Source organism: Manis pentadactyla, chromosome 2, assembly GCF_030020395.1.
Source record: "Manis pentadactyla isolate mManPen7 chromosome 2, mManPen7.hap1, whole genome shotgun sequence".
NCBI classification, from domain to species: domain Eukaryota; kingdom Metazoa; phylum Chordata; class Mammalia; order Pholidota; family Manidae; genus Manis; species Manis pentadactyla.
The window spans coordinates 110,826,602-110,841,365 of record NC_080020.1 but is presented as its reverse complement, the minus strand read 5'-3'; the positions used below and the strand labels follow the sequence as shown (position 1 = coordinate 110,841,365).

Genomic DNA, 14,764 nt, shown 5'->3' with positions numbered 1-14,764 from the left:
TACAAGGACAAGTTATACAAGAACAGAGGAGAATGCTTTATAGAAGAATTTTTAAGTGGGAAGCTGCTTTTAAAAACAGAAGCCGCAAAAGAGAAGTAAGAAGGTGATTCAGTGCCAGGAGAAGTTGTTCACGGTGCCAGTGTGACTACACAGAGCAGAGGCTTACAAGAGCATGATTCTTTCAAATGTTTCAAGATGTCATAATGTAGTAACTTAAAAATTATGAAACAAGTATTTCACTAAGGCAATATTCATCTACTAAAATGCTTTCCTCCCTGAAAAGTACACATAATTTATATTTTATTTAAATAGCAGTGGGTATTCTTCAAAACACAAGTCATATCCAATACTTTTAGCTAAAGACAGTAATAGCTATAATTACAAATGAAAGGGTTAAACACACACACATACATTTTTTTCACTACTTCATAGTATACTTCAGGATACACATGGGAAGTTCCCCTGAGCTCCCATGAACTATCACCTGCATTTCTTTCCAGCCAGAATAGACATTTGAGGACAATGTTAACTTGTTTTCTTGAAACTAGGAACTTTTAGGAGAGAAATTTAATCCATCATGTTTATCTTTTACAGCTTGTATATCCTTACCCATAACCTCCATGCTCTTTCTGCCTTAGAATATCAGAAGATGGAAGCATTCCAAGATCTTTTATAGGATCCATAGTATTTATTCTCACTCAGAAAGATCCAAATTTTCAGGTTATTTTAAGAAACTCAGGCATTAAAAGTCTTGTAAAGCCTTATTTTTGTCCTTGCCCTTGTCAATTAAAAGATTAGATCTTTGTATAAATGTTAAACATATTTTTTGCTTTATATGTATACTTTTGAAAGAATCCTAAGGTCTGGAGAGAACTTAATTTCTCTTTAGTAGCAAATTGTCAAAGAACCCAGATCCTTTAATGCACAGCTTCACAGTCATTTCACAGCTTCTCTTGCACATAGTAGGTGCTCAAAGATTTATTGATGCATCCATCTTCCCCTTATATTCATCTAATTTGCTTTTCAATTTTCTTATCAGTATGAATTACCTCAGTAGTAGTAGTTACTATGAGTAACAGCTTAGTATTGGGATACTGTTAATATTCTAATCAAAGCAGGTCTGTTATTAAAAATGCTATCAACAAATTATATGTGTAAAAACAATGAACTATTAATCAAATAAGTCACCTAGAATCTGTCTTGATTTGCCTTTCTAACTCTTTTTATCTAACACTGTCCTCTTCAAGCAGCTTCCCAGATGGAACAGTCTGAAAAAATAGCACAAACTGGCCCTCTGACGGTGTCCTGGGGAATTTTTTTTTAAATCTGGAATAAAATTAAGTTAGATTCCTCATACCTTACTACAAAATTATTCCAGATGGATGAAAGATTCAAATCAAGCATGATAACAAAACCAAAAACTCATAAAGAAAATAGCAAGGGATTCTATTTATATAAAAATGAAAACCTGTGGCATGAAAAATACCACAAAGTTTAAATTTTAAACTTGGCAAAGCTTTCTTTGTAGCAAATATGACAGAGTTAATGACCATAATATGGAAAAAGCTCTTGTCAACTGATGAGAGAAAAAATGAATTTTAATACAAGAGAAAATTTACAAAGGATACAAATACACAGTTCCAAAAAGCATAAAAATGACTTATAATTTTTTTAAGTAACCACAGAAATGATAAAACAACAGTACTATAATTTGGGAGCCATCAGATTGAACTGGCAAAACTATGAGGTAGACAATACCCAGTCCTGGCAAGGATGTGGAAGAGCAGGTACCCTCTAATATGATGTTTGTGGGTATGCAAAGAGATGCAAAATTTTGGAGAATAAGTGGCAACAGATATCAAAGGTCATAAGAAGAATGCCTTTAATGTAGCATTCCCAATTCAAGGAAGTTAGCCTAAGGAAGTCATCACACAAATTCAGCAACATGTATGTGGAAAAGATGTTCAGTGAAGCATTGGTTATAATATTGAAAAACTGGAAACAAAAATCTCAATGTTAATAGTCAATCACTTAAAGCAATTTGGCACCTCCATTCAATGGAATACTATGCAGCCTATAAAAATAATATAGTTTTATTTAGATAGAACTTGAAAATCTAGGTCTTTGGTAAAGCAGGGTAATAAGTAATATGAACTTTATTTTTCTATGTATATGCACAGAAAATATATTTAACTTTTAATTTCATACTAACAGTATTTCTCTGGTGGCATTGGGATTATGGCTGATCTGTACAAAACATCCTCACATGTATCTTACACACAACTATTGAAAGGAAATAACATGATTTTTCTCTCTTCAACTTAAAAGATGGTCCTAAGTAGCACTTGACCTGGTAAACACTTTAGCCAGAAAATGGGACAGACTCTAAGTCCTGGACAGATGCTCTGTTATTATCCTTTCAAAATTTCTGCTACCTCAGACACAAACCACTTGCAGCCTATCCATGAAACTAGACAGATTGGCAAGTTAACATTTTTCTCCCCTTGTTTCAAAGTAAGTTATTCTTATAAGATTCAGTATAATATCATCATGATGCCACTCCCATAACAATTACCAGGAGTCAACAAACCTGCTTACCCCACCATTAAAAGAGTCAAGACTACTGGCATTTTTAAGGCCTTCTTTGTAGCAAAATTTCCTTCTCATCAGCCTGGATTTATTTTCTTGCTTCCACCTTGTACCATATGTTCTAGGCATTCAACCAAGCTGTTTGCAAAAGATACCTGCTGTTTGCAAGGCACTGGGCTGGGTGTTAGGTGTAGAAGACAAACTTCCTGCACTCATGGAAACTATTTTCTTGTGAAGGAGACACAGAGAAAGCACATAATAAGCTACTAATGCAATTGTGAGAAATGCCACAAAGGAAAATACAGATTGCCTAAGGGAATCTTGTGAAAGTAATGGACCTTCTGTGGAAGATGATGGTCAAAGAGCACTTCCTAAAGCAAGGGACGCCTGAGAAAGTCTGAAAGTTGTGCGGGAATCAACCAAGCAAAGGGATGAAAAGTACCCAGCTGTGGGAGGATTCTGAACTCTGTGACATCCGTTTTGACTGACTAGAAACAAGTCTGCTTCCTTCTTATCTTGGCTATGCTCTGCCACACCGGTAGGGCTGCTGGGTAAACAGAAGCACAACCACTGAAATTGAAAAGAACAGCAACCCCTGCCAATTGTAAAGTGCTGCCATGCTAACAAAGGCACCCTTTCGAGTTATTTTCAAATGAATTTTGTTTCAAATACTTACAAACACTTTTTTCATTTAGTGTGAATTTATTTATAGAACTTTCAAAGTCATGTCGAGGTTTTATCGTTATTTCATGATCACCCGGTAAAAGAGCTGGGATTTTAGTATTTGCTTTCTCCAGTTGATAACAAGAATGGGACCTGCAATATAACAATTTGGATTTTAATTCACAGGTAAAATTAATAGTACAGTTTTCATAAAAACTTGACTAACATGAAAAGCCCTGGAAATGCCTGCTCTTTTGTATACAAGGTAATAGGTTATAACTACATTTTAAAACTGAAAAAGAAAAGGTTAACTGTAAGTGCACCAAAGAGGTAGTAAGAAAAATGACCAGACCAGACTGCACCAGGAAACTGAGTCAGTAGGATGGTTCTTTCAAGAAATTCAGGATTTTCACATGCCCTTCAAATGCCCACCTTTGTAGCTTGATCTCCCACTGTATGTGGCCACCAACTAAATACCCCCATGCCTAGTCCAGACCTTTGCAAGGCTGCTCACACTGCGATGGTGCTCAGCAGACACTGAGGACAGAAAGGACACAGCTAGCTATCGCTCCCACACACGTCTCGACGTGGTTGCTCCTCTGTCTTGGCTGATGGTTCACTGAACAAAACTTTCTCATCAGCTGTGCTTTCAAAACACTTCCAGGTTCCCACCCTTTATCTCTTAGACAGAAGTGGTTTCTTCCTCTGTGGTTCCATGGCTCTTTTTGTATCTTCATGGAGCACATTTACATATTTTTATGGTTATTCATATGCATGTCTACCTTCCTGTGAAAAGGGCCTTTCAAGGGCCTGCTGCATCCCTGCCCCGTCCCAGCACCCCTCATCCTCCCACGGTGAGGTTTCAGCGAGTGCTGGGAACACACCACCATCCTGGTTCTCTAACCTAGGCCACTCGGTGCATTCGTGCCATGGCACCCAGTATTCTTTCGGGCTGGAGTGTTCTTCTGCCCTTTCCCTGATGAGGAGAATGAGCACTCCTCTTCCACAGCCTCACCTCTGCCAGCCTCTCAGGGCCCCGTGCCCCAAGGCAGTGCCCCTCAGCCCTCCCAGAGAATTCCACAGGCACTTTGCCCACAGCATGGGCATGCTTTGCTCCTTGCGAACTCCTGGCAAGCCAGAACAATACCTCTCTGAGTAGTGCTACTGGCCAAAATTTTCAGGCTCTCCCCCTCTGGATTCACAGCAGGAAGTACTTTCTTGCTCCTCAGAAGCCAGACATGGAGAAGTCACTTTATTTGCAGAGAAATCTGAGGGAAAGTCACATCTCCCACATCAGGAAGGAAGCTCTTACAGCCAGTGCAGGCTGTGCCCCTCTCCTCCCTGTCCTGATGCTCTCGAAGGGAAGGAACCCCTTGGCCTGTGGCCCTAAGGGAGAGACATGGGGCAGAGATGCCAGCTGACCCAAGACAGACACACAACAGGAAATAATCCTGTAGTTTCACAGCAGAAAATAAGGAAATAAGGTATGAGGGTCGTTTCTGCAGCACAACTGAGATCACCCTGGTTGATACATCATTATAATACTTAGATTAATGCTCAGTAAATGTACACTGAAAGGGAAAAAATCTGAGTGCATTTAAATACATGTTTATGTCAATTTACATTAGGACTCTTCATCAGCAAACTGGGACTAGGAGCTGCTGAGCTGGAACTCTCCTGGCATTGCTGAATAACTGAGAGCCCTGCTGGGACTGGGGAAAAGCAAGGAGAATGTTCTGGCTTACAGACAGCCCAAAGGATTCAACTGCAGGCACTGGGACCTGTAACCCACTCCAAGATGACATAAGAGGGTGAGGTGGTGTGAGAAGCATGGCACTTGCCTCCTGATGTCCACTCCCCCTTTGTCTTCACAACATTAACAGATGCTTTATCTGGGCACGTTGCCATCTGCTAGGAGAACACATTGCCAGCCTCATATGCAAATAGGTGTAGCCATTTCACTACGTTCTGCTAATGAGATGGAAGCAGAGGAGTTGTGTGGAACTTCTTAGAAGTCCCCCTAAAGAAATACATCTTTCTTTTCCTTCCCACTTTCTGGAATGCAGACATGATAGATGCTCCTTGAGCATCCTTGAACTATGAGATCACATGCTAGGGAGAGCACAGTAGCAGGATAAACAGGGACCTGGTCTCATGTCATCCTTGAACTGCCTACTCCAGACCTTTTACATGGGAATGAACACCTATGTGTCTGCTAAGCCACCATTACTGGGATTTTGTGTTAAGCAGAGCCAAAACTTGAACCTAACTCAAATAGGCAGACATTGGTTTGGGACAGACCAGTAAAACTTCCCCATAGCAGATCAGAATTCACAACACATTAGAGGTGTATTCCATGCTTAATGTTCATATAATAAAAAAGAATTAAAGTTTTGGCCAGGAGAAGGGTATGTTTGCATCTTGATTGTTAAAAGATTCAGAATTTTTAGGAAACAAGAAAGCCAAAATACAAATTTCATTAAAAATTTTCCAGAATAAAAATCTTTATATACCAAAATTAAAAAGAACTTTTCCCTTTATAAATTAATCAAATTATTTCCATTACCTATTTTCAATGCAAACTTCATAAAGAGTGTCACCGCCTGCTCCAGAGGGTGCTTTCCAAGAACAGTCCCATATTTGTAAATTGTTAGTTATACACTTCCAATCACGAGGAGCCCCTGGAGAAGGAGAAACAAGACACACATAGAATATGCTTACTAACTTGACTATCTTAGAAGGCCAACAAGTCAGAGAGTTTTCAGTGGTAAGTACGAGCACACGCCTGCACAGGGCCACCATTCTTTGGGCAAGGATGAACCTGCAGTCACAGGAAGCACTGTTTTTCTATTTCTTTTTGTAGCTTTGGTTTTAAAAAGAGAGTAAACTGATGAAAGTGGGCCAACTGCTAGAGCACTTAGGGGTTAGGCCTCTACCAAAATACTACTGCCAGCAACTAAGATAAATGGAGGGAGTGGGTAGACTTAATGATGAGACCAAGAGAAGGAAGAGGAGAATTTTAATCTCCAACAGCCCCAACAAAACAAAACAAAACAAAACAAAACAAACCCTCTAAGTAACACCTATGTGTCTCCCATGCTCCCAAACATAGCTTCTAAACACACCTAGCCACTGCTGCCTCACTACCAGACTGACACCTACAAAAAATCCCAGAGCCAACCTTTAGATTTTCATGAAGTATATTATACTTACACAGTAATGAACTCACACAAGTCTCTGAGAAATATATGTTTTGTGTAGGTCTAATCAATTGAAAAGCAACAATTCAGAACATTACAAGTACTTTTTCATATCTATTAAAAAAAACAGGGCACATTGCCATCTGCTAGGAGAACACATTTGTGGAATAGATTTGAACTACACAAAGAAAAAATGTCATTCTAAAAGAAAAAAATGAAAGAATATGAAGGTAGGGAACAAGAGGGAAAAAGGAAGAAGGGAAGAGAGGGAAGGAGGAAGGGAATAAAGCAATTTTTGTGTAAAAAAGGTATTCTTAGACTATATAAATGTCTATGAAAAAGATTTTTTTATATTTTACCCATAGTTGGCAATGAATTATAAAGCCATTTATGTAAGACAGGAAACAAAACATTAGAAGCACTCACATGATAAAATCATCAACAATCATAAAGTTACTTAATAGTGATCTTGGGGAAAAGAGAAAATTGGTTTAATTAAGGAAATAATATAAAAACTAAACCCTGGCAGAAGGATGACAAAGTTCTTTATAGAAATAAGCTAGTAACATCTATACAAACAGTATTAACATATTTAAATAAGATGAAAACAACATATTATTAAACAGAGATATTTAGATTTCCTTTATGTGACATCCTGAAAGGCAAAAGTAGAGAGACAAAAAATAGATTGGTGTTGGCTGGAGGTGGGCATGAGAAGGGCTGACTACAGGAGGAGCATGGGGAACATTCTGGAATTGTTACTGACTGAGATGCTGTTTTTCCCAGAATTGCATCTCAGAGGTGTGAAGAATGAAGCCAGCAGACAATAGTACAGGGCAATCAGCAAAGCTCTTTTAATGAGTGAAAAGAGAAAGCTCTTGCTACTCAGGAGGGGCTCCAAGGGAGGATGCCATCAGGGTTGTAGTGTCAGAGGTTTACATTGCCTCCTGAGAGGAGGAAGTCCCATGCTCCCCAGACCAAATAGGGAACTGAACCGATGACATCACAACCCACTCTTGACTGTCTGAAAGTACAATGCTTCATTTACATAGGGCATAACCAATCACAGCTGGGGCCTAACTAAGTGTATTTTTGAATGGCTGAGTTGGATCAGAGTTTTTTTTTTTGAAACTTACAAGGGTCTTGAAACAATAACACACAGGGGCTCTGAACTCTATCTGCCTGCTTCCCTCTATTACATGCCTCAGTACGATGGGACTCATAATTAAGTACCTTCATTGTGCTGGTAGTTACATGATTGTGTGTGTTTGTCAAAACTCACAGAACTTTATCTTAAGAGGGTGAATTTTATTGTATGTAAAGTATACCTTAATTTTTTAAATGGGTAAATAATATTTAGAACTAACTTCATGGGCCTTTTTAAAAGAAAATGAAAGCACACATAAAAAAGATGATAAAGAAAGGGAACTTAACCACAAAAAAACCTGAAGGGTTCAATAAAGACACAAGATGATTTCATAATCAAAATAGTAGTGATACTACAATCAATTAATTCTCTACGACTCTGATGCACTTACCCTTTTTCTGGCTATTGACTTGATTTATTAAATATAGAAGAATAAATGTTAATAAAAGCCACTGGAAATGTGAAGTCAACCTCATTCTTTTAGTGTTCACCATCTGGGATGGTTGTCTCAAACATGAGGAAATGTCCATCATCCATGCAATGTCGTCAGTCCTAGAGGAGGAGAATTTCAAATGGTGTTCAAATTGCTCCAAAAACCTGCCTTAAACTGTGCACACCAACACTGAAAATGGATATACACAAATACTGAAACATAGTGTACATTAGTAACTTCAGGAACACTAGACTCAAGCTTCCCTGGCTTTAGGAGACATGAACAATCAGACACAGCTGTTGCTTCAGGGAATCATTACAAGGTTAATTCAAATCACAGGCTGCAAGTCCAAGATTATAACTTGGGCACATGTTTACCGGTTCTCCATTCCAACACTACTGGAGTATAGAAAAGCAGTGCATAAAACTGAAGTTTTGACTATTTTAAGTGATAAATGGGATGACATTTTTTTTAGTACTGTACATATTAACTTTTATCATCACTTATTTATGGCAAGGTAAAATTAGCTTTCTTTTCCATTTATACTGTGATATAAAGTTTCTATTTCACATAAATTTAAATAGTTCAAAGAAAAAATCAGGGTAAATAATAATATAGGTGCTTTGCAGATGTGACAAATATATTGACAATAACACACAAATGACTAAAATGTAATAAACACTACAACACCTATAATGGGAAAGGGGACCATGGTAGACAAGAGATTTCAACACATTTCTGTTGAAAACTGAAAGCATGTAGATGAGCAGTGACTGAACCTGGAGGGCAGAAAGGAGGGACTGTAATGGAGGTAGGTATCATTCAGCCTAAGAGCTCCCCCATCTGTCAGCAAATGCTTAGAGACAGCCTACCAAGCACCCGGTCCTTATCCAGGCACTGGAGGCACAACACTGAACTAGACAAAGTCCTGGCCCTTCGGGAGCTTAAAATCTAGTTCAGAGATATACATACATAAAAAAGCAACTTAAGCTCCTGATACATGCTTTAAAAACTAGAACAAATGAACATGCATTGGAGTGTGTGAGTGAGTGAAAGTCTGCTGCTTGAGGTGAGACCTAACTGATGAGAAGACTGAGTGATGAGAGCTGGGGAAAGGGCAGTGAGAGTGAATACGTAGACCCGAAGACAAGGATGAGCTCAGCAGGTGCACAGGGTAGGAGAAGGACCAAGAGGAGTTGGCACACATAATGCCTCCTGGACATCAAAAGGATATGGAAGTTTAATGGGGCTGAGATGGGAAGCCCTGGAGTGTTTTAATCAGGGGAGATCCAGGATCCTATGTGCACTTTGGGAAGATTTCTTTAGCTGCTACCTGGAGGATAGACTCCAGGGGAGTAGAGAAGAGGCAGGGAAATCACAGTCCAAATGAGAAAATGAGTGGTGAGGACTGGGGTTCTGAGAGCAGAGATGGGGAGAGGTGGTCAGAGTCAGGATCTGCTACAGAGATGGAGGGTCTTACCAACACATCATAAGCAGAACAGTGTGGTGGCTGAAAACACACACAAGGCATGAATCCCAGCTTTGCTGCTTGTGGGACATTAAACTCTCTGTGCCCCAGTTTTCTCATCTGTAAAGTGGGGATGATAACTGTATTTTCCTTGTAAGTTTGCTGTGAAAATTAAATAAATATATGTAAAGAACTTGGAATAGTGTCATGAGGTAAGTGTATTTTGTGTATTGTGTGATATAGGGAGAAGAGAGGAAGGAAGCAAGGATGGCTACTAGATTTAGTGGGCAAACAATGACGGATGGATGGTGGTGCCATTTAAACCACTCTGGGTACATGAAGAAGGAGGCAGTGATTTATGGGGTTGAATTTGAAGATCTGTTTGTAGAAGTCAACTTTGATATGCCTCCATTCCCCACTCCATGTAGGGACATTCTCCCTACAGAATGTAAAAGAATTGTTGAGATCAAGGAAGCTAACAAAGACACAGGGCCAAAGAGGAAAGACTTCCATATCGGACATATCGGACTATGATGTTCCCATCCACTCTTGTTGAATGAAGACTGACAGATGACAAGTGCTTCCAGTTTACTGAGAACTCCTTTGTCTGACCTTATACTGCCTCATTTTTATATTGGAACAGACAACCAAGGATCACAAACATATAGGCAAAGACTAAAACATAAAAGAGAGATTCAGGATAAACAGGATCACCAAAAAGAAAATAAAAACTACTCTTAGAAGAAATAGGGATAATATGGGAGAGAAAAACTAAAAACCAAACACAAAACCACCTCCAAACAGTATTCTCAGAGTAAACATGGCACAGCCATGAAAACAAGATGATGCAATGAAAAAGGAATACTTAGAAATAAACATAGCTCCTATAAGTTAAATATATTGGCTGATATTAAAAAATGTTTAAAGACATAAAACATTGAGCAATCTTTCAGAAAAAAAACAAAAGACAAAAATAGAAAATGTGAGAAGAGATGTGAGACACAGGGACTTAATAAAGGAAAGTAGATCTAACATCTGAACAACTGAGTCCCAAAAGATAATTCAGAAGCACTCTTCTTAGTGAAAGCAGAGCTGAGGTCTCTTATTGGCTATTGTTGAACACTATCAAAACCCCAGGAGGTGAATACTAAACAGTAAATAGTTATAATCCAAACACACACAAGGCACAAGCACACATTTCAAAAGTGCTCAATTATTTTCTGGCTGAGTAACTTCCTAGCCAATTCCAGTGTCACTGAGCTTACTTATTAGAATGAAAGCATATTCATGGAATGCTGAAAATGCTAGTTGCTGAAGCTGTAGAGTTATATAGTATGTAAAGGAATAACTGAGTAAAAGAGACCAAACAAGACAAAACCATGGCTAAATTAATCACAAGCCATATTTACTGACTGGCTAAATATTATCTTGAAATGAAACAGTCCCTCACTACAAGTTTACAGTCTTTCTAGGAGAGTAGTGTCCCAATAAGTGGCAAGAGGAGGGATGGGGGCAGCCGAGGACCAGCTCTGGACCAGGTGTGCGAGCTCAGACGCTCAGCCTGGCTCCATTACTCATTAGTGCTGTCACAGAGAACAAATCACTTAATCCCTCCCAGCTTCAGCCTCAAGCCCTGCAGCACACAGGCCAGCTCTACACATGAGAAACTTCCCAAAGCTGAGCTGTAATATTCCATTCTTGTTGGCAGGTAACAAGCAAGCAGACCCACAAGCACAAGGCCAGTGCCAGCAAGAGCCACTGGTCAAGTACACCACCAGGGAGGTCAGCAGGTGTCAGGGTGGGGTGCCGGGGGTGCTCAGAAACATTGCCAACCCTGCTTAACTGAAAATAGGATGATAAAGAAAATTTTTGTCATGACATTCATGCAGAAAATTTTGAGTAGGTCATTTAAGCCATATAATAATATACTTGAAATAGATCTGACTTCTCTGCCAAGGAAAACTCTGAAATGGACTTATTTGAAGCCAAAACAATTCATGAACAGATTCTATTCCAATGTACTTCCCGAGGGGAAAAAGCACACATGAAACTTGTCTCTGCTCCCTTCTGAGAGAAACACTGTCTAATGTTTTTTTCAGCAATGCCTTATTCCTTAGAGGAGAACAAGTTTTTAGAGAACTCCAGGAGCTGGTTTTCAAAATTAGGTCGCTGTCTCCTGATGCAGTCCGGAGTGCAAATGCCAATGCCAGAGGGGCAAATGGGTTACAGGTGCTGCGCTGGCTGTGCAACCCTGAGCTCAGCTGCCCAATCTGAAGGGAGCAGCATTGGCGCTCATCTTGCCAGGCTTTCTGATTTTTCAAGCCCGGGTAGAAATCTGTATATATGGAATACTTAAATTTGTAAATGTAAGCAACTAATTCAAATTTTTAAAACAAACATTCTAAAGGACAAAGTATACCTTCAGACCTCATCCTGTCTGACGACCACCAGTTTGTATCCTATGCAATATAATTATGTTAAAGGGTTAAAAAAAAGTCAATAAGCCCTCTGCTTGAGAAAATTGGTCATGCAGAATCAATTCATAAAACTGTTGAATAGAAAGAAAAAATCTAATGGAGCCTGCATTTGCACTAGGTGCTTTCTCCTCAGCTGCAAGATCTGGCTCCAGGCTACCGAAGTTCTGGACCTTAATGCTGAGGATAATTACAAAAGAGATTGAGAAGAGAAAGTAAAGCTAAAGGCAGAGAAATATGTAAATTGCAATCCTGATGTATTTACTTTTTTTCTTTTTTTGAAGGTGGGGATGGAAGGGAAGCCTTTTCCCCCTTCTTTTCCAGGTGGGAAGGGAGGGGGAAAGGTGACAGGACGTTGGTGCACACTGCCGCAGGACTCTACCAAGAGTGGCGCTGAGGCCACCCAGCCCCTGGAAGGGGCTTGAGAAGACACCTGCTCCGTGAAGGAGAGGTGAATAAGGTCACCCATAGCCTCTTTCAAATCTTGAGAATCTCCTTTTTGTCATCACCATGAAACAACTCCCTTGTCATTAATTCACAAAAAGAACTGAACACTGGAGGGAGAAAAGCACAAGAAGGCAAAATAAATGTATGTCACCATGCAAATTAATGTATATTAATTCAATTTATATTATGCAAAATAAATGTATATTATTATGCAAAATAAATTCAGGTCACTGAATCCACATAAGAGGAGATGACCCAACATTTGCTCCAAGCAAAGGAAAGCAGATGGAAAGTAATAGTCCCAGACTGCTGTGATTCATATTCTTACCATCTCTCTCTTTGTTTTCTATCAGGCAACATAAAAATTTTGTTTAGAAACTTTGACCAGCACCTATTTTCCTAATTCCATTCCCCACCTCCTACTCACTCCCACACAAGACCTGAAGTTCGTCAAGAATTACCCTTTGAAGAAGGCTTTTCAGGAACATAAACTCTTCAGTTAGGTAGACTCCACTGTATTATTAAAGTGAAATGCAGGGATTAAAGTTAAGTGAGAGACATAGTTAAGAAAAACATAAGCCTAGCTGGTTTGTGATGTTCTGTTTGGGAATATAGGTTGATACTTGACAGTGTAAGGAGACAGTGAAGGTTTTAAGGAAGAGGGAAGCTTGAAAGAAGTGGTGTTTTAGAGAGATTAATAAGACACAATTGAATAACAAAGACATACACAGAATTTTATAGATACATTCAACTACAGAAATATAGTTCTTAAAGAGCCCACCACATACCCAGCAAAATGAATTTAAAAAGTTATAACAAGGTACATATGGGGAATACCTGTATAAAAGAAGATCTTAAAAGTTCTAGGAAAGGGAAAGCCACCCAAGGGCTCAGAATTGAGAGCAGCACGGGAACAGCTCACTGAGCCAGGTTTCGGTGCCTCGCTGTTGAGCCCAGCAAGCCCTCCAGTGCCATAAAGGGACAGTGACAGCGCTATCTCCAGAGCAGCCCATGGGTGTACAGGAGACACTGGGTATGTGGTCAACAGATATTCTAGGGGAGGGGGATGGATGGAGACATCAGACTTCTTAGCACTGAAAGCTAAAGAGAACATCTTCCAAATTCCAGGCAAAATTTATTTTCACACTTAAATTCTATACTCAGCCAAACTGCCAACTGAGTGAGAGGATAAAACACATTTTATAAAGATATGTCAGCACTCAAAAGATATATACCTACCATACACCCATTCTCCAGAGGCTACAAGAGAACATGATTCACCAAAAAAAAAATGGGTAGAAAACAAAAAATGAGAAAAATGAAACTGGAGTTTTAACTCAGGAAAGAAACCCTGTGCCCTCTTCTCTGAACGATACTGTGCTCCAATCTGCTAGACCCCTTCGTGACTCTGTATATTTGCACACATTTTTCCTTCTGCCTGGAATTCCCCTTGTACTCCTTTCTGCCACCCACCTCTATTCATTGAGGAAACTTCTGGTAGGAGGTAGGAAGAGCTCCTCATCACCTTTGCTCTGCCTTCCAGGAGTCTCAGAAGTTTGGCTGCTCCTGTTGCAATGACACTTTAATTATACCTCTATTACAGGGTTGCACAAATTATGACCCATGAGCCAAATTTATCCATCTTTGTTTTGCTTTTGTAAATAAAGCTTTAGTAGGATACAGCTATGACCATTTGTTTATGTACTGCTCATGGCCGCTTTCACATTACAACGCTAGGACTGAGCAGCTTCCACAGAGACTACATGGCCTTCAAAGCCTAAAATATTTACTACCTGGCCCCTTATAGAAAGTTTGCTGACTGCTGTTCAACTGCATTGCTTCCCAATTCCTCCAACAGACTGCAGGCTCCGTGAGAGAAATGCTGTCCCTTGGTTCACTGTAAACTCCAAGTGTCCAAGCACAATGCCTGGCACTGAGTACTGAAAACACTAAGCCGGCTGATGGATGAATGAATATAAAGACATAAGTGAGTATGTGACTACACAGTATACTTTAGTTTTAGGCCTCATATTAACCCGAATACTGCCAACACCAGGAACAAAAATTAGAGCTGCAGTTCCCAAACCATGTGCTGAGGTGTCCCAAGGCACAAACAAATATTGCAGCCTATTTTAATATTTCAGAGGAAACAAAGTCATACCTGCCCACCACTGCCAGAACCTTTAGCACAAGGTAGTTCAGTTTAGACACTAGGTTACATTCAAGGATGTCATATCTCTGTGAAGTGAGAGGGAAGGCTGTTGGTTGCTGTGATAAAATATAAATACCATCTGAAAATCAATGTAGAAATGGAAATGAGGGTGGGTCTGTTTTCAAGGTTTG

At 39.6% G+C, this 14,764-nt stretch overlaps 1 protein-coding gene across 2 annotated transcripts in view; it reads right to left on the bottom strand.

Annotated features, from left to right (window-relative positions):
- LIFR (LIF receptor subunit alpha) overlaps positions 1-14,764 on the bottom strand; it is a 71,690-nt gene that overhangs the window by 41,097 nt on the left and 15,829 nt on the right. Inside the window, exons 2-5 of one of the 2 annotated variants that reach the window (XM_036886049.2) lie at positions 13,895-13,987; positions 7,991-8,151; positions 5,819-5,933; positions 3,266-3,405 (exon numbers count right to left, since the gene is read on the bottom strand). In XM_036886049.2, coding sequence (XP_036741944.1) covers positions 3,266-3,405; positions 5,819-5,933; positions 7,991-8,132 — 397 coding nt within the window. In that variant the 5' untranslated portion in view covers positions 8,133-8,151; positions 13,895-13,987. The remainder of the gene's footprint in view (positions 1-3,265; positions 3,406-5,818; positions 5,934-7,990; positions 8,152-13,894; positions 13,988-14,764) is intronic. The other variant, XM_036886041.2, reaches the window with a different exon arrangement.